The sequence below is a fragment of the Mauremys mutica genome, chromosome 12 (genome assembly GCF_020497125.1).
Source record: "Mauremys mutica isolate MM-2020 ecotype Southern chromosome 12, ASM2049712v1, whole genome shotgun sequence".
In the NCBI taxonomy this organism is placed as follows: domain Eukaryota; kingdom Metazoa; phylum Chordata; order Testudines; family Geoemydidae; genus Mauremys; species Mauremys mutica.
The window spans coordinates 35,170,970-35,191,245 of NC_059083.1; the positions used below are offsets into that span (position 1 = coordinate 35,170,970).

The 20,276-nt window shown below is 48.1% G+C and overlaps 1 protein-coding gene across 1 annotated transcript in view; it reads right to left on the reverse strand.

The window, feature by feature from the left end:
* The window catches only part of LOC123346700 (butyrophilin subfamily 1 member A1-like), a 44,642-nt gene extending 36,283 nt beyond the window's left edge, over nt 1-8,359 (reverse strand). The window contains exons 1-3 of the mRNA XM_044984175.1: nt 8,205-8,359; nt 2,804-2,898; nt 1,557-1,673 (exon numbers count right to left, since the gene is read on the reverse strand). Coding sequence (XP_044840110.1) covers nt 1,557-1,662 — 106 coding nt within the window. The 5' untranslated portion in view covers nt 1,663-1,673; nt 2,804-2,898; nt 8,205-8,359. The remainder of the gene's footprint in view (nt 1-1,556; nt 1,674-2,803; nt 2,899-8,204) is intronic.
* Between the last annotated feature and the right edge of the window lie 11,917 nt (nt 8,360-20,276).

Here is a 20,276-nt window from a genome sequence, read left to right on the forward strand (position 1 = left end):
CTGCCCCCGGCCCCCATCCACCCGCCTGCTGACTGGCCGGCTGGCCACTCACGCCTCCTGACTCCCTCCCACGAAGCTCCCATGTGAGCAGAGCAGGAACAGGAAGAGGTGGAGCCTCGGGGGAAGAGGACGAACAGGAGTGGGCCCTGAGGGTGGAGCGCCGGCTGTTTGGGGCGGTTTCGCCTCCCCTGGCCTCTTATACCCGCTGCCTTTGTGTGAGACCCTGGGGGAAGCCTCGAGGGAAGCTTTAGGCAGGAGTGCTGTGTGAAAAAATCTTGGACCTGTGATCAAGGACACCATCTTTTGTTATTTTGGTTCCCCCCTGTGTTCAAGGAAACAGGACTTCGTACATTCTTTGTAAATAAACAAAACTGCATCAAAGAAAATACCTGACTCCATCACCAATTCCTCCTCCCAGCTGGGACAACCTACGAGACCCAGAAATTTTGCCTGGTAACATTATAGCTGGGCGACTATAGGGGTAACATTATAGCTGGGTGACTTTTCAGAGGGCCACTGGGGAGGACGTAGGTAAAGGAGATACCACACAGAAAACAAAAATAGGAAATATAGGTGGTGAATGTGGCTTTCAAAAGAAATGGAGGAGAGGTGGCTACATCCAACAGACTATTTCATAGGTAATGGGATATGAAATGGGGAAGGTGAATCAACGGTCCAAGACAATCCCAAGGTACTGGAAAAAGGAAGCAAATAGGTGGCCTGACTGGGGAAGGGAAGTAGAAGAAAAGAAGCTGTATCTGAGCATGCTCCCCCCTGCAGAGGAGGGCTGCTTGTGCCTTTCAGAGATTTTGGCTGAAAGAAAATAAAAACTTGCCATGACCAAGACAGGCAGAAAGGGGTGACAGGGAGCTGTCTAAAGGTAAGACAAGTTGCAAATTATCATCCTACAGGTAGTAGCTAATGCTAAAAGGTAAAGACAAGATGCCTAGGAGTAGGCCGGCTAGAATAATGTATAAAACAAAACAAAAACCCTGTCACTGGATTTTTTTTTTTAAATTTGTAACTAGTTTTTTGGGTTGGTTTTCCGTTTTCCAAAATGTTGACAATTTTTTTTTACATGAAGTGCCTGTTCCTCTTCACTTATTCCTGTTCCCCTTACTTTCCTCCCCAACTTCCTAAGCTTCCAGGGGCTCCCCAGCTGCAGCCAGCCTGACCCCATGAAGGTAGAGAAGGAGGGAAGAAAGGGTGTCCCACAAGAATGGAGAACCTCTGTCACTATCTACCCCTTTAAAGCTACCAGCCTTCTGTAATGTGAGACCAAGAGAGAAGCGGAAGGACATTCAAGCGCTGTCAGAAGGAATCTGAACCTGTTTGTGCCTGAGTTTTTAGTACATGAAAAATCTGAATAACATTTTTGATAAAAAAAAATCAGTCACATTTTTGTTTAAAAATGTCATGAACATTCTTCCCCAAAATTGGTCCATTTCAAACCCTTCAAAAGAAAAACAACTTGGGAATTTCATTTTTTTTTCATAGAATTAATATTTCATTTAAGAGGAGCGCCAGAAAATATGTTGAAAAGTAGGAATTCTTACCTGAGTCCAACTTGTGAACAAGAAGAGAAATGAAGATTATGGTGTAACCAAGAAGGGAGGAGCTCCCTTCTGAGCTCTTGGAAACAGAGAAAGGTCTCATCTTCATTTTAGTTGGTGCTGGGCAAAAAAACCCAACAAGAACAAAAAAAGCCAGAAATAAGTGAGTGTCAGCCAGGGAATTTGATGCAAATATGGTGAATATTACATAAAATACCCTGAATATTTTATTTGCTTTGAAGGTTTGAAAACTGGGTGATCCATTAAAAAAATATCTCCTAAGTAGCTTCCAAATATTTATCTTACCACCTGCACTCTGAGGGACGTAAAATTGGAGATAATGAGATTGTGCTTCTCTTTATACTCCTGGGTTTACTTAGGTTGCAAACTTTTTGAAGTAGGGGCCAACTTTGTGTTCTGTATTGGTACAGCCCTTAGCATAATGGAGTCTAGGGCCATCACAGGGACCCATGGGCAGTGCATGAACTGCCTGTTCAGGGAGGCTAGCCCCCAGCTACGCCCCTTCTGCCCAAGGCCCCGCCCCTCCACGCTGGTCATATGTTTGCATACAGGTGCCGAGTAACTGCATCACTTGTGCGTGTTTACACTCTGTTTCTTGTGTCAGTGGTGTGTCACCAGGAGCACTTGTATTGATTGTTTTGTCAGTGTGGGGCATTGTGGGAAGGTTCCTGAAGGCCAGTAACAGTCGACATATGCAATGCAGCATTTACACTGACACTGCATCAACCTCATTACTTCGACCTTAACTCTATGCTCTACGCTCATAGAAGTGGAGTTATTAAGTCGGCATAGTGGGGCAGTTACGTCGGCAGGTGCGAAATTTATGTCTAGACACTTCCATAGACGTAAACTGCCTTGCATCAACCTAACTCTGTAGTGTAGACCAGGCCTCACTACAGCAAAAGCAGAGGTTCTTCCCATCCCTGCAGTTAATCCATCTTCCTGAGAGGTGGTAGCTACATTGATGGAAGAACTCTTCCATTGATCTAGAGCTGTCGACACCACAGGTTAGGTCAGCATAGCTACGTGGCTCAGGGCTGTGGATTATTCACATCTGTGAGCACTGTAGCTATACCAATGTAAGTTTTCAGTGTAGACCAGCCCATAGTTTCCACCAAAAAAAAAAATGGGGGAGGGGGCCGAGATGCTATTTATAAAATGGCCCAAGGAGAAGGGGCCATTACTTCTTAAACTGCTATGGGCTTTAGCATAATGCTTAACATGCTCACCTTTGATGTGGCAAACCCAGGTTCAATTGCTGCCTTTTCACCATTTGAGTTGCGTAACCACTGGGCTATGGAGCCAGTCTCCCTCGCGTTCTGTCCTAACGATGATTAAATTATTTATACAAAGTGGAGAGTCAGCAAAAGACCCACACCAGACTACCCTATAGCCCAGTGAACTGACAAATCAATTATTTGTCCAGCCGTAGTTGTTGTCATCACATTATTTTTTTAAGGAATCTGCTGTTTGTGGGGAGGGGAGGTGTGTGTGTATGTGTGAAAAAAAAAGGTTTCACCTTCATTTTTTATTGTATGTTGTTTAGGGTATGAGATAATCACACTACAGTGCAAAGACACTTTTACTTTTAATATTATTTTTCTTCTACTTCTGGAACCAGTTTGTGCTGGAAGCTCCTATCCTAATTTTGTTGTCAGTTCACAGGTTGCCTTTGAAAAATGTTCATGATGCTTAACTTTTTGTTTGATGGATAGCCCCACTCTTAAAGGGAGTAGGAAGAAATTATTGAATTGGTTTTCTAACATGCAGTGAAAATACCAGATCAAATGAATGGGGCACTCTTTCAAAGAATGCCCCTTTATAATGAATCAGAGGTTAGCATTAACTTCTGGATAACTTGGCCACAAAAAGAAAGTTCCCTGAGTTATGGTCCCCAAAGCATGGGTAAATGTTGTTTCAATTCTAATTTACCATTATCTTAGTTTTCTGAGCTGCTTTGCTTCAACTCTTTATGCACTGTCTTCACCTTCTCCACTGCTTCTGACAGCATCAATCATACCCTCCTTCCTGAAACCTTGTCCTCCTTGGGATTTTGCAATACTATCCCTACTTTGGAGTTTTGCCACCTACTTCATTGTAGGTTTGATGGTGAGTTTCTTGAAGGGATTCTATTTATCTGCATGTCAGGAAATGAGTCTTGAAGATGCTGTAATTTTCCAGCCTCACATCTTCATCAAGGCTAAATAAATCAATGACATTTTTCATGTAGATTATTTCAAAATGGATGAACAGGATTCAATATGTAATGATGCCCCTGTTTGGGACTGAACTTCAGGGCATTTGGATCTAAAAGCACACGCTCTGCTTGAGATAAAGGACTAGTTCCATAATCTAAGATGCAGCAGTAGACTCAAACATTTATATATGGTCTAGGCCAGCATTTCTCAAACTGGGGGCACCACCCAAATAGGGGTCGAAAGGCTATGTGCAGGGAGGCAGGGGGTGTTGCGACATCACAAAAATAGGGTTACTATGCGTCTGGGTTTTCCCAGACATGACGTCTTTTTTGATCCTTGCTCATCCTTTTTTCTTGCCTTCAGAGCTGGGTGGCTGGAGAGCGGCAGCTGGTGGCTGGATGTCCAGCTTTGAAGGCAGCGTTGCCGCCAGCAGCAGTGCAGAAGTAAGGGTAGCATGGTTACTTAGCTCTGTAGGGATCTGCACAGATGCCATGAAAGCTATGTGTGGTATCATGGGGAGGAGGGTTGTCACAACCTGAAATATTTTCAAAGGGAAGCCAAGCAAAAAAAAAGTTTGAGAACTCCTGGTCTAGACCAATAGACGGGGACACACAGCAACACACCATTCAGCCTCAATTACATGTGCACTTTGAAGAAGGATTCTGGCCCTTCACTGATGTTTCAGAGGCCAGCAACAGAGCTGAGTGAGCTCTGGTGAGGCTGAGCACCTGCAGGGCTGAAGGGCCAGATCCACAAAGGGACCGAGGCACTGTGGTGCTGAGCATAACAACCTCTGACTTTTAAGCATCTGGAAAGTCACTGGAACCACACTGGGATCCAAAAATCCTGAATTAGGTGCTCAGAATCCCTACACAAGAGAGAGATAGGTGCCTAAGAATGGGCAGCATAAAGACCCCCAAACTAGGCAGGGAGCCACCTATACTAAACTCCGGTGCCCTGATTAGCTAGCCAGTCCTAATTGATTCTAGCAGCTTCTTAATTGGCCCATTCGGAGGCACCGGGGATTGGCCTTCACAACATCCTCTGGAAAACAGTTCCACAGGCTGTGTCAAGGTTCCTTCCTCACTCTGAACTTTAGGGTACAGATGTGAGGACCTGCATGGACACTTCTAAGCTTCAGAGGGGTAGCCGTGTTAGTCTGGATCTGTAAAAGCAGCAAAGAATCCTATGGCACCTTATAGACTAACAGACGTTTTGCAGCATGAACTTTCGTGAGTGAATACCCACTTCGTCAGATGCATCCGTCGAAGTGGTTATTCACCCACGAAAGCTCATGCTGCAAAACGTCTGTTAGTCTATAAGGTGCCACAGGATTCTTTGCTGCTTTTACTTCTAAGCTTAATTACCAGCTTAGATCTGGTATCGCTTCCACCACCCCCAAGCACTACTTTTCTTCCCTGGATAGCCTTGAGAGACTTCACCAATTTCCTGGTGAACACAGATCCAAACCCCTTGGATCTTAAAACAAGGAGAAATTAACCATCCCCCCTCCTTTCTCCCACCAACTCCTGGTGGATCCAGATCCAACCCACTTGGATCTAAAAAACAAGGAAAAAATCAATCAGGTATTAAGAAAAAGGCTTTTAATTAAAGAAAAGAAAGGTAAAAGAAAACCCTCTGGGAGAGATTAGCATACCAGCTACTCTCACAGACAACAGATTCCAAACACAGAGGATGTTCCGCTGGGCAAAAATCTTAATACACACAAGAATACCCAAATTTGATAATTCCCTTAATGATACCAAGACAAGTTACAAAGAAAATAAACATAAACCTATGTATTCCTTTCTAAAACTTACTACTCTGATAAGAGGCTGGTTCCTTGATCTTTTTCACTCCCGCTGAAACTGACTAAACAAAGGAAAACTTCCCTCCTTCCTTTTGAAACATCTTGTTCCCCCATTGGTTCCTCTGGTCAGGTGTCAGCTAGGCTAGGTGAACTTCTTAACCCTTTACAGGTAAAAGAGGCATTAACCCTTAACTATCTGTTTATGACAGGCTGACTGCGTTGTGTGAAAAAATACTTCCTTTCTCCACACCAGTCATGATTTTATAGACCTCTGTCATATCCCCCCTAGTTGTCCCTTATCCTATCAGTTACCAATCCATGAGAGGGCCTTCCTTCTTATCCCATGACAGCTTACTTTGCTTAAGAGCCTTTGGTGAGGGATTATTTTTAAAAAATAAATTAAAAGGAGTGAAACTGCAGTTTCTGTGGGTGACAGGAGAGGGAGTCCGAAATAGGCAATCTAGCACAGTATATAAGGCCATCCAGTGAGCTGCTCTGAGGCCCTGTGCACAAGTTTGACACCTATGGAAACCGAGCAGGAATTCATTGAAGCATCAGAAACACACAGGAAAATTTTTATGGCAGGTGTGTAAAATATTTCCCTGAATCAAGATCAGTCTGTCATTGCAGACAGAGGAGAGCTGCTGTAGGCCAGGGCCGCCCAGAGGGGCGGGGGGAAAGTGGGACAATTTGCCCCAGGCCCCGCAGGGGCCCTCAAGAGAACCGCTGAGGCTCCTGCCCCAGCCTGACTCCACCCCTCTCCCGGAGCCTCAGCGCATCCAGGAGCATCCGCAGACTGGAGGGAGCTCAGGCCCCACTGGAGCTTGCAGTCCCACCCCCTTACCACACGGCTCTGAGCGGGGCGGAGCTCAGGCCCTGCCGGAGCCACGCTGCAGCTGTTCAGGGACGCTCCTAGATGCGACACGCTGAGGCTCCGGATGAGGGGGGAGCCAGGGGTAAGAGGCCAGGGCGGTTGGATAAGGGGCAGGGAGTCCCGGGGACAGTCCGGGGACGGGGAGGGGGCAGAGGTTTGGGGGGGCAGCAGATAGGGAATAGGGGGAGGTTGGATCGTGGGCATTCCGGGGGTCTGTCAGGACTCAGCGGGGGGGGGGGGGGGAATAGGGCTCGGGGCAGTCAGGAAACAGGGAGCAGGGGTGGGGTCTCTGGGGGACGGTGAGGGGGCAAGGAGCAGGATGGGTCGGGCATTCTGAGGGGGGCAGGCAGTTGGGGGGCAGGAAGTGGGTGGGGGTCAGATAGGGGGCAGGGCCAGGCTGTTGGGGAGGCACAGCCTTCCCTACTCTAAAGCTCATTCAGCAGTTTGAGGCTTGCAGAAGAGCCAAGCTGTTAGCTTTCGATTAGGGCTACCATCCCTTTCACTTCTCAAATGCCAAATTATAGTCTATATTTAATTTCAGTGCCATAGGGAGATTCATGTCAGGGGAGGGTAGCTTCATTTAAAATTAGCCACTGGGGGAAGGATCACATGAGAAGAGCAATATTCTACACACCTAGCTCCTTCCCAACCCTGCCAAGGGAGACCCCCTCCCTCCCCTGCATTCCCTGAGGCTTCAGAGGGGTTAATTCAGTGGTTCTCAAACTTATGTCCTGGAAACCCCTTTCACATAGCAAACCTCTGGGTGCGACCCACCTCACCTCATAAATTGAAAACACTTTTTTATATATTTAACACTATTATAAATGCTGGAGGCAAAGCGGGGTTTGAGGTGGAGGCTGACAGCTCACGACTCCCAGTAATAACCTTGTGACCCCCTGAGGGGTCCCAGCCCCCAGTTTGAGAACCCCTGGGTTAATTTAATTTTAGCACTTGTGTCCATTCACATGCATGTGTTATTTTGAGCATTTCAGTTTTCACAACATAGGCTCATCCCAGATTCTGGAACAAGCTCAAATGCTCAGTGGGTGGAGTATGTACATAAGCTATAGTAGAGACAAACCCACAGTAACTGTTTCCAGTTTGTGAGGGACCCGATGGAGCCAGTCTCTAGGAAACAGATAAATGCATGGAGGTTAAGTCCATTAATGGCTATTAGCCAGGATGGGTAACAAATGGTGCCCCTAGGGAATCTCCATCAGTGGAGATTTTTAAGAGCAGGTTGGACAAACACCTGTCAGGGATGGTCTAGATAACAGTTTGTCCTGCCATGAGTGCAGGTGACAACAAAAGAGTGCAGGGGACAAACTGCTGTCTGTAAGCATTTGCTACAGCAGACAGCAAGTTTTTTTTACAATAGCAGTTTCTTACAATGCATTGACTATCAGTAACTGCTACAGGTAGCACATTCCTACAGGTAGCAGTTTCCAACACTACACCTGCCTTCTGCTCCTTTCCCCTTGCATTGCTGCTTCTCCTAGCGGGGAAAGGAGCAGAACCCCCCGGCCCCACCCCGTAGGCTTCCAGGCAAGGTCTGTCCTACCGCTCCCAGCTCCCTCCCCCCCCACGTAATGTGGGAAGGGGAGGGGAAGAAAATAATTTTATTTGCACCACTTCCCCCCACACCAATCCCCCCACCACATCTGCCCCCTCCACCAATCCCCCACCACATCTGCCCCTCCCCCAGCCCCCACACCACTTCCACCCCCACATCCGCCTCCCAGCCTCACCTCTGCTCCTTCGGCAGCTCCTGGGGCTCTTCACCCTTCTCTCCCATCCCTGTGTGTGTGTGTGTGGGGGGGGGGGTGCTGCAGTGTGGTCCCCTCCTCCACTTGCCACGCCCTGTGCTGCTGGAAGAAGCAGAGGCTGTGCTGGCTGCTACTTGCCGTTGGGAGGATGAGAGGGGAGGAGAAAACAGTTGATGTGCTGTTACATGATTTCCGAGATTCCCTCTTCTTACAAAAGCAGCAAAGAATCCTGTGGCACCTTATAGACTAACAGACGTTTTGCAGCATGAGCTTTCGTGGGTGAATACCCACTTCATTCTTTGCTGCTTTTACAGAACCAGACTACGGCTACCCCTCTGATACTTGACACCTCTTCTTACAATACAGCCCAGTCCCAACTTCGCTGTTTCCTGAGCAGGCTGCAGGGACCGGAACATGCTCCGTAACATTCACTCAAGTCGCTGTCCTCACTTGCATCCCAGCCAGTGCCCTGCACAGTTATTTCCTCCTTCTCAGAACACAAGAACTAGGGGTGACCAAATGAAATTAATAGGCAGCAGGTTTAAAACAAAGAAAGGAAGTTTTTCTTCACACCAGCTGCTGTACTGCTCTCAGCCCCGCCCCCAGGGCCGGCTCTAGGCACCAGCACTCCAAGCATGTGCTTGGGGTAGCACTTTCCAAGGGGCGGCACTCCAGCCCCCTATCCCCCCCCCCTCTTTTTTTTTTTGCTTGGGGCACAAAAAGCCAGAAGCGGGCCCTGAACCAAGATGTTCAGCTGATGCTTTCTGGCTGAGCTGGAACTGACGCTGCAGTTCTGGATTCAGTCGCTAGATGGCGCTCATGGCAGCCTGAGTTGCCCAGGCTGGACTGCAGTTCAGGCTGCCCTGAGCATCATCCCTGGAGCTGAGCCCGGCTGCGGCAGCGAGAGGGGCTCAGCTCCAGGGGATGATGCTCTGGCTCCTTAGCAGCAGGGCAGCCTGAACTGCAGTCCAGCCTGTGGGTGAGGAGCAGGGGAGGGAGGGAAGCAGGGCCCAGGATGCAGGGAGGGGGGAGGGTCCTGCTGCCGCTGCTGCTCTGCTCTGAGTCTCCCCAGGGCGGCGCGGTGTTTCCCCACCCAAGTGGGCTGTGCAGGGCGCTGCCGGGCTGGGGAGGGGGTGCGGATCCCGGCTCGCGCTGACAGGGCGAGTGGCTGGGCAGCCTGAGCTGCCAGGGGGCTGCCACCTCCTGCCCCCGGACCCAGCCCGCTGTGCACCTCCCCCGCCTCAGTCCTGCACTGCCTGCCCTGGGTGGGGAGAGGCAGAGCCAGGCTCTGAGCGGGGCAGCGGGGAATACTGCCCTGCTGGGAGACCCCTGTGGCTCAGGCACCTGGGGGTCAGCGTCCGTCCTCTCGGCTCTGCCTGCACGGGGCTGGGGAAGCAGCTGTCAGCGCCTGCCCCTCTCAGCCCTTGCACCCCCCATCCTGCTCGCAGCCTCTTCACTTGTACCTCCCCCATCGCTCCTTCGCGGCACCCCTTCCTCTTGTACTCTCCCTTACCCTGCACCTCTCCCCTTGTACCTTCCCCCCAGCCCTCTCCTCCTGCACCTCCCCCTTCCCCTGCATCTCCTGCAGCCCTCCCGATACCCTCTGTCCTCCTCCACCTTCCTCCGCGAGTACATCACACACCGCTTCTCTGCCAGTGTAGAGCCCCCAGCACCCCCACACCTGCTCCTCTGCCTGAACCCTCTTTACTAGATCCCCATCGGTCATAAACAGATGGTTAAAGGTTAATGCCTCTTTTACCTGCAAAGGGTTAAGAAGTTCACCTAGCCTAGCTGACACCTGACCAGAGGAACCAATGGGGGAACAAGATGTTTCAAAAGGAAGGAGGGAAGTTTCCTTTGTTTAGTTTTCAGTTTCAGCCGGAGTGAAAAAGATCAAGGAACCAGCCTCTTATCAGAGTAGTAAGTTTTAGAAAGGGATAAATAGGTTTATGTTTATTTCTTTGTAACCTGTCTTGTGCAATTAGAGATAGAATCAAATTGGGTATTTTCATTGGTGTACTAAGTTTTTGCCCAGGGGAACATCCTCTGTGTTTTGAATCTGTTGTCTGTGAGAGTAGCTGGTATGCTAATCTCTCCCAGAGGGTTTTCTTTTACCTTTCTTTTCTTTAATTAAAAGCCTTTTTCTTAATACCTGATTGATTTTTTCCTTGTTTTTAGATCCAAGTGGGTTGGATCTGGATCCACCAGGAGTTGGTGGGAAAAAGGAAGGGGGATGGTTAATTTCTCCTTGTTTTAAGATCCAAGGGGTTTGGATCTGTGTTCACCAGGAAATTGGAGAAGTTTCTCAAGGCTACCCAAGGAAGGGAGTGCTTGTGAATGGTGGCAGCCAGACCAGATCTAAGCTGGTAATTGAGCTTAGAGCTTCTCATGCAGGTCCCCCACATCTGTACCCTAAAGTTCAGAGTGGGGAAGGAACCTTGACATGGTGAGCAGAGGTGAGGGATTTTTTAAGAACCAAAAGACAGATTTTTTCCCCCTCCTTTGAGATGCTGGGGAAGCAGTGAAGGAGAGATACCCTGAAGGCAAATAGATAAGAGATTCTACAGAGGGCTTTTTGTTAGAAGGGAAGCTCCAGCTGTGATCACTGGAGGGTCATTAACATATTGCCAAGGCAAGTCACAAAAACCTGTTTTACTTGTTTTTTTTCTAAAGAGTCACATTACAGTAACCAAAGATTCCAAGCTGTCCCCCCCCCGCCCCCCAACAGCTAAGGTAGACCAGGGGGAAAATGTCAAGCAAAGGAAAAAAACCAACCAATAGCAGTTGGAATTATCCAAACTCCGGGCTGAGGAGAGCCAAAAAGAACATGACAGACAGATGGCCAGGGCCGAGGCTACCCACAAAAGAGCTATGGAGGAGAAACAAAAAGAGATGGAGGAGAGGGAAAGAGAGAGAAAGCATGAACTGGAATTGGCAAAGGCTAAGCAGGATGTACCAGCCAACCCTAACAACCCTTCTCCAGGTACTGCTTCCCATCCCAAAAAATTCCCCACCTACAAGGCAGGTGATGATACTGAGGCCTTCTTAGAAAATTTTGAAAGGGCCTGCCTTGGGTACAGCATCTCTACAGACCAGTACATGATAGAGCTGAGACCTCAGCTCAGTGGACCCGTAGCAGAGGTGGCAGCTGAAATGCCTAAGGAACGCATGAACGATTATAAACTTTTTCAAACCAAGGCCAGAATCCGAATGGGGCTAACACCTGAGCATGCCCGTCGGTGGTTCAGAGCCCTAAGGTGGAAACCAGATGTGTCCTTTACCCGACACGCCTACCACATTGGAAAGAATTGAGATGCCTGGATATCAGGAGCAAGTGCTGAATCTCTGGAACCTCTGTCCTTTCTAATGCAAATGTAGCAGTTCTTAGAGGGTGTTCCTGAGGAAATAGAAAGATCCATCCTAGACGGGAAGCCCAAAACTGTAACCGAGGTGGGGGAGATTGGAGCCAAATGGGTGGAAGTGGCAGAAAAGAAAAAAACTACTAGCAATTGGAGTGAATATCAGAGGGGGCAAACCGAAACCAAACCCTATCACCGGGGGCAACCCAAGGCCCTACCTACAACCCAAGGAAAGCCCCAGACACCTTATTGTCCCATCTCACCAGTCTCCAGCAACCCAGCTCGGCCCAGTGATCAGTCAGCCAGGCGATGTTTTAAATGTAATGAACTGGGACATATAAAGGCCACTGTCCCAAGAACCCCAACCGAGTACAGTTCATTACACCACAATCACACCAAAGATCCCCAGGCCCAGATGCCTCTCAAATACCCTCGGAGTGAAGGGAAACCTTGAGAGTGGGCGGAAAGAAGGTTATCACGTGGAGGGAGACTGGGGCACAAGTGTCAGCTATCCACCAATCCTTAGTGTATCCCCAATTCATCAACCCAGAGGCCCAAGTGACAATTCACCCATTCATGTCAAAATCTTTAAACTTGCCTACAGCTGAGTTGCCTGTCCAGTACAAGGGCTGGTCAGGAATGTGAACTTTTGCAGTCTATGACAATTATCCCATCCCCATGCTACTGGGGGAAGACTTGGCCAACCATGTGAAGCTAACCAAGAGGGTGGGAATGGTCACCCGCAGCCAGGCCAAGCAAACTTCCACACCCATCCCTGTTCCTGAGCCGTCCACAAGGGCCCCATCTGTGTTACCAGAGACCCAGACAGAGGTGGTGGAACCAGATCTTCTACCCATGAATGCTACAGCCATAGTGAATCCAGTCCCAGAACCAGAACTGGCAAAGCAACTAGCACCAGAACCGTTGCCAGCACTGACTCCAGCGCTTGCAAACCCATCTACATCCCCAACGCCAGAGGGCACCAGCAGGCCTAAACTGGCAGAAGCAGACAACCCTACTGAAGAGGCTCAGCCAGAGCCTGAAATATCACATAGTACACCAGCGGAGAGTGGTTCACAATCAATGAAAACAACCCCATCACCTACCTCGCTTCCAGAGGGACCAAGCCCAAGTCCACAGTCTAAGGAGGAACTAGTGTCTCCAGCATCAAGGGAACAGTTCCAAGCTGAGCAGGAAGCAGATGACAGCCTTCAGAAAGCTTGGGTGGCGGCACGGAGCACCCCACCGCCTCTCAGCTCTTCTAACCGATCCTGGTTTGTTGTAGAACAAGGACTTTTATACAAGGAGACTCTTTCTAGTGGACACCAGGAAGACTGGCATCCTCAAAGACAGTTGGTAGTTCCAACTAAGTACCGGGTAAAGCTCTTGAGCTTATCCTATGATCATCCCAGTGGCCATTCCGGGGTGAACAGAACCAAGGACCTGTTGGGGAAGTCTTTCCACTGGGAGGGAATGGGCAAGGATGTTGCAAATTATGTCCGGTCTTGTGAGGTGTGCCAACAAATGGGAAAGCCCCAAGACCAGGTCAAAGCCCCTGTCCAGCCACTCCCCATAATTGAGGTCCCATTTCAGCGAGTAGCTGTGGATATTCTGGGTCCTTTCCCAAAAAAGACCCCCAAAGGAAAGCAGTACATACTGACTTTCATGGATTTTGCTACCTGATGGCCGGAAGCCGTAGCTCTAAGCAACACCAGGGCTAAAAGTGTGTGCCAGGCATTAGCAGACATTTTTGCCAGGGTAGGTTGGCCCTCTGACATCCTTACCGATTTGGGAACTAATTTCCTGGCAGGGACAATGAAAAACCTGTGGGAAGCTCATGGGGTGAATCACTTGGTTGCCACCCCTTACCACCATCAAACCAATGGCCTGGTGGAGAGGTTTAATGGAACTTTGGGGGCCATGATACGTACATTCGTAGATAAACACTCCAATGATTGGGATCTAGTGTTGCAGCAGTTGCTTTTTGCCTACAGGGCTGTACCACATCCCAGTTTAGGGTTTTCACCATTCGAACGTGTGTATGTCCATGAGGTTAAGGGGCCATTACAGTTGGTGAAGCAGCAATGGGAGGGGTTTACGCCTTCTCCAGGAACTAACATTCTGGACTTTGTAAGTAACCTACAAAGCACCCTCCGACACTCTTTATCCCTTGCTAGAGAAAACCTAAAGGATGCTCAGGAAGAGCAAAAGGCCTGGTATGATAAACATACCAGAGAGCGTTCCTTCAAAGTAGGGGACCAGGTTATGGTCTTAAAAAGACTACAGGCCCATAAAATGGAAGCGTCATGGGAAGGGCCATTCATGGTCCAAGAGCGCCTGGGAGCTGTTAACTATCTCATAATATTCCCCACCTCAACCCTAAAGCCTAAAGTGTACCATGTTAACTCTCTAAAGCCCTTTTATTCCAGAGAATTAAAGGTTTGTCAGTTTACATCCCAGGGAGGAGATGATGCTGAGTGGCCTGAAGGTGTCTACTACGAAGGAAAAAGTGACGGTGGCATGGAAGAGGTAAACCTCTCCACAACCCTGGGACATCTTCAGCAGCAACAGACCAAGGAGCTGTGCACTAGCTTCGCATCAATGTTCTCAGCCACCCCAGGATGGACTGAACAGGCGTACCACTCCATTGACACAGATAATGCTGACCCAATTAGAACTCCACCCTACCGGGTGTCTCCTCATGCCCAAGCTGCTATAGAACGGGAGATCCAAAACATACTACAGATGGGTATAATCCGCCCCTCTGACAGTGCATGGGCATCTCCAGTGGTTCTAGTTCCCAAACCAGATGGGGAAATACGCTTGTGCGTGGACTACCGTAAGCTAAATGCTGTAACTCGTCCCAACAGCTATCCAATGCCTCGCACAGATGAGCTATTGGCGAAATTGGGATGTGCTCAGTTCATCTCTACATTAGACATAACCAAGGGGTACTGGCAAGTACCGCTAGATGAACCCGCCAAGGAAAGGTCAGCCTTCATCACCCATGCAGAGGTGTATGAATTTAATGTGCTTCCTTTTGGGCTGCGAAATGCACCTGCCACCTTCCAAAGACTTGTAGATGGTCTCCTAGCGGTATTGGGAGAATCTGCAGTTGCCTACCTCGATGATGTGGCCATTTTTTCTGATTCATGGGCAGAACACCTGGAGCACCTGGAAAAAGGCTTCGAGTGCATCAGGCAGGCAGGACTAACTGTTAAGGCTAAAAAGTGTCAAATAGGCCAAAACAGAGTGACTTACCTTGGACACCAAGTGGGTCAAGGAACGATAAATCCCCTACAGGCCAAGGTGGATGCTATCCAAAAGTGGCCTGTCCCAAAGTCAAAGAAACAGGTCCAATCCTTCTTAGGCTTGGCCGGATATTACAGGCGATTTGTACCACAGCCAAATAGCTGACCCACTGACAGACCTGACCAGAAAGACACAGCCAAATGCAGTTAAGTGGACTGATGAGTGTCAGAAGGCCTTTAACCAGCTTAAGGCGACACTCATGTCTGACCCTGTGCTAAGGGCCCCAGACTTTGACAAACCATTCCTAGTAACCACAGATGCATCTGAGCGTGGTGTAGGAGCAGTTTTAATGCAGGAAGGACCAGATCAAGAATTCCATCCTGTCGTGTTTCTCAGCAAGAAACTGTCTGAGAGGGAAAGCCACTGGTCAATCAGTGAAAAAGAATGCTACGCCATTGTGTATGCCTTGGAAAAGCTATGCCCATACGTTTGGGGACAGAGTTTCCAGCTACAAACCAACCATGCTGCACTAAAGTGGCTTCATACTGCCAAGGGAAACAACAAAAAACTACTTTGATGGAGTTTAGCTCTCCAAGATTTTGATTTTGAAATTCAACACATTTCAGGAGCTTCTAACAAAGTAGCTGATGCACTCTCCTGTGAAAGTTTCCCAGTGTTAACTGGTTAAAATTGTCCTTGGAATGTGAAAAATCTTGTAGTTTTACATAATTAGTAGTATATGTAAAGGTGCATGTGTTTTATTAATCTATTTATTCTAAAGTTCTAGGAAGAAATCACCGCCAATGTGGTTCAACACTGTCTGAGATTTGGGGGGCGTGTCATAAACAGCTAGTTAAGGGTTAATGCCTCTTTTACCTGTAAAGGGTTAAGAAGTTCACCTAGCCTAGCTGACACCTGACCAGAGGAACCAATGGGGGAACAAGATGTTTCAAAAGGAAGGAGGGAAATTTCCTTTGTTTAGTTTTCAGTTTCAGCCGGAGTGAAAAAGATCAAGGAACCAGCCTCTTATCAGAGTAGTAAGTTTTAGAAAGGGATAAATAGGTTTATGTTTATTTCTTTGTAACCTGTCTTGTGCAATTAGAGGTAGAATCAAATTGGGTATTTGGGTATTTTCATTGGTGTACTAAGTTTTTGCCCAGGGGAACATCCTCTGTGTTTTGAATCTGTTGTCTGTGAGAGTAGCTGGTATGCTAATCTCTCCCAGAGGGTTTTCTTTTACCTTTCTTTTCTTTAATTAAAAGCCTTTTTCTTAAAAGCCTTTTTTTCCTTGTTTTTAGATCCAAGTGGGTTGGATCTGGATCCACCAGGAGTTGGTGGGAGAAAGGAGGGGGGATGGTTAATTTCTCCTTGTTTTAAGATCCAAGGGGTTTGGATCTGTGTTCACCAGGAAATTGGTGTAGTTTCTCAAGGCTACCCAAGGAAGGGAGTGCTTGTGAATGGTGGCAGCCAGACCAGATCTAAGCTGGTAATTGAGCTTAGAGCTTCTCATGCAGGTCCCCCACATCTGTACCCTAAAGTTCAGAGTGGGGAAGGAACCTTGACAGCATTCCTTTCCGGGTACAAGGTATGAGGGTTAGTCCCTATGCCTTCCATGTGCATTTGGAGCACTAAAGATGGGGTTGCAGGGGACGAGGGGATGAGATTTATACTAAAGTGAAATAAAAATAGGAGAAACGGTTTGATCCCCACTGCAAGTGTAAACGGGGATTGCCGTGGTGAATGAGGAGGTCACGTTTTGGGGGGGGGGCCCAGGGCTGGGGCGGCAGGGCGTGCAGGTGTGTGTGGGGGGAAGAAAGAACCAAGGGTTGGGGTAGCGGGGGGGGGGGAGGTAGGGGGCAGCCAAAATCTTTTTTGCTTGGGGCGGCAAAAAACCTAGAGCCGGCCCTGCATCAAACAAAAAATCCTAGCATCTGCTCGTGCTGCAAAATACTTTTTGATCATTCTAGATTGTACACCAGATGCAGACCACATTGAACAAATGACCATGTTCATTCGGTTTGTGGATAGGCCTACTTCTGAGACCGAGAATGAGACTGAATCAGTATTCATAAAGGAACATTTCTTGGGATTTGTGTCGCTTACAGAGACAACTGGAGCTGGTATGACAGAAACTATTCTTCACCAGTTAGAAGAGATGTCACTGCCTATAGAAAACGTGCATGGTCAAGGCTCCGACAATGGGAGCAATATGAAAGGGAAAGAGAATGGTGTCCAGCGAAGAATTTTGGATATTAATTCACGAGCCTTTTTCGTTCCTTGCAGTGCACAGTCATTGAATTTGGTTGTTAATGATGCTGCAACGTGTTGCTTGGAGGTTACCGCCTTCTTTTAGTTCAACGTGTGTATGTGTATTTCTCAGCTTCTACACATCACTGGGAAGTTCTAATACACCACGTAGCTAATCTCACAGTTAAACCATTGAGTGAAACAAGATGGGAAAGTCGAATCGATGCCTTGAAACCTCTTCGCTATCATCTTGGTGACATCTATGATGCTCTGATAGACATCTATGAAGACTACTCTAACAGGATCATCCGGCAATATGTCACGAGTTGATGCAAAGGCTCTTACAAAAGCCATTTCTAGTTTCAAGTTTCTTGTTTCTCTTGTTTTGTGGTATGACATATTGTTTGAGATGAACATGACTAGCAAACAACTTCAGGCAAAAGAATTCAACATGTGTGATGCCATTAATCAACTTGGAGAAACCAAGACGTTTCTTGTGGGCCGCAGCAGTGACGCAGCCTTTGAGAAAACATTGGTAGATGCAGGTGAACTTGCGGAGGAGTTGGATGTACCGGTACTTTTTGAACCAGATCCAATCTGTATTAAAAAGAAGAGGAAGCAGTTCACATATGAAGCAGATGATGAATCTATTTATAATCTGAAAGAAAAATTCAAAGTGAACTTTTACTTTGCAGTCATCAACACAGCAGTACATTCAGTTGAAGAAAGATTCACATTGATGCAGCAAATTAGTTCAGTATTTGGCTTCCTATATGATGTCTACAGTTTGCAAAATACAACACCAAAGCAAATTATGGAACATTGCTTGAATCTGAAGCAAGCTTTGTAACATGGTGAATCCAAAGATATTGGTGCCTTTGACTTGTGCAGTGAATTGCAACTATTGCACGATGAGTCCAAAGGAGTTCATCGCCGCAAGATGTACTGAACTTCATATGGGAAAATAAGCTGACAGATAGTGTCCCTAACACAGTTCTTGCTCTTCGCATCCTCTTGACTCTCCCAGTTTCTGTGGCCAGTGGTGAGCGAAGCTTCTCGAAGCTCAAGTTGATAAAAACATATATGCGAACATCAGTGTGGCAACAAAGACTTGTTGGGCTCTCTACCGTGTCAATAGAACATGACATTGCTCACAGCATTGACTTGGAGGCACTTGTTTCTAAATTTCCTAAACTTAAAGTGCAGAAAAATAAATTCTAAATTATAACATCAAAGAGTCCTGTGGCACCTTATAGACCAACAGACATATTGGAGCATGAGCTTTCGTGGGTGAATACCCACTTCGTTGGATGCATATAGTGGAAATTTCCAGGGGCAGGTATATATATGCGAGCAAGAAGCAGGCTAGAGATAACGAGGTTAGTTCAATCAGGGAGGATGAGGCCCTGTTATAGCAGTTGAGGTGTGAAAACCAAGGGAGGAGAAATTGCTTTTGTAATTGGCAAGCCATTCACAGTCTTTGTTTAATCCTGAGTTGATGGTGTTAAATTTGCAGATGAACTGGAGCTCAGCAGTTTCTCTTTGAAGTCTGGTCCTGAAGGTTTTTTTGCTGCAAGATGGCTACCTTTAAATCTGTTATTGTGTGTCCAGGGAGGTATGTCCAGATATGAGGAATGGCAATATAAAAAAATCTGTAGGAGAACACTTCAACTTCCCTGAGCCAGTCAAAATCACTTTCCCTCCCTCGGCATCCCCATGGATGCACCTTATCAAAAGATTGCAGGGTGGGACAGGGTCTTTCCTGGTCTTCCTCCTCTCCTGCTCTAGATCAGCCCATGAAATGAACCAGGATCTTCAAAAAAAGCAGGGTGCTGCTTATGTAGTCTCATCTGCCACTCAGACTCAGCTTCTTTTGATTGGCACAGAGGGGCCCTGCAATAGCCCTAACACAGTGGCTAAATGGGATATTAACACAGAGAGCAGTGCACCCTGGGTAGCTATCCCACCATGCAACTGGCTTCAGGGTGTTTTGGGAAGAGTTTGCAGTGCCTCATGGGGGCTGGTTCAACATCACATGATGCAGGTTTCTCAGTCCCAGCATTCCATGGGCATCCTACTAGGTTTCCAGCTGCTTTTCAGCTGCCCTGGTAACCTGTGAGCCAGCCATCTGGTCAGAAAGCAGGATCCCACACTGCTCTTCAGCATTGTACTGTGTGTTATGAACACAAGGCTACAAGAGGAGCTCGGGGGCAGGGGAGGGCTATTCACCACCATCCTGACCCCAGCCCCCTCATTATAGAAGTAGCAGGTCTGTGGCTCCATACGAGGGGCAACTGTTTGCCTCCCTTGCCCTGCCTGCCGCAACTCTTTGAGTTTTATATGGCATTGCTGAGTGTCCCTACCATCGCTCTTCCCCTCTGTGCCCCAAGCAAGTTCCTGCAGCGGGATTGGAGCTGTGCCAGCACAGCCTCCTCTCCCCACAGATCCGCCACCTCCCGTATACTCCAGTCAGGAGCCCGTTTAGCTGTATGGAGCTAGCGTGCTCAGCTGGGCAGTTGCTATATGAGCTCTCCGCACTAATCACACAGGAAGAGCAAGTTCAAAGCTTCCCAGGGCTTTAACAGGGGAGGGGCTTTCACCCGTGTACCTGGCTGCAGGACAGCGGAATTCAAAATGGTGATCACAGCGGTCACGGTGGGCACTGTGGGATACCTGCTGGAGGCTGTTTAGGGAGACGTAAGCTATGCAGTGTTTACACTGACACTGCGTCGCTCTAAACACGTTGCCCTAAGCTCCACACCTCTCATCGTGGGGGATTTATTACACCGGCGTAGCATGCGAGTTGAAGTGGCAGGAGGCGCATTGCAGCATGTACAGTTCCATAGTTAGGTCAACGTAAGCTGCCTTATGTGGACAAAACCGTGTAGTGCAGCCATGGCCTCAGAAAGGCCGGGAAATGGTTCTGGTGAACAGCCGTGGGGCAGCAAGACGTAGCTCTGCAGGCCCAAACAAACTTGTTAAGGCCAACTGTAAACCGGAGTTTCCTGGGCTCATCTTCCTGGCCTCCCCTCCCCTCCTTTCCCTGCTAGATTTACATCTGACCTAGTGCTCTCTGGATCCCTTTGGAAAAGCACCTGAGAAAGATTCAGCCATCTGTGACGGAGCTTCCCGGGTTGCAACCTGGAACTGGGGTAACGCCGAGCCTTCTGTCCCACCAGCCTGGGCTCCCTGTCAC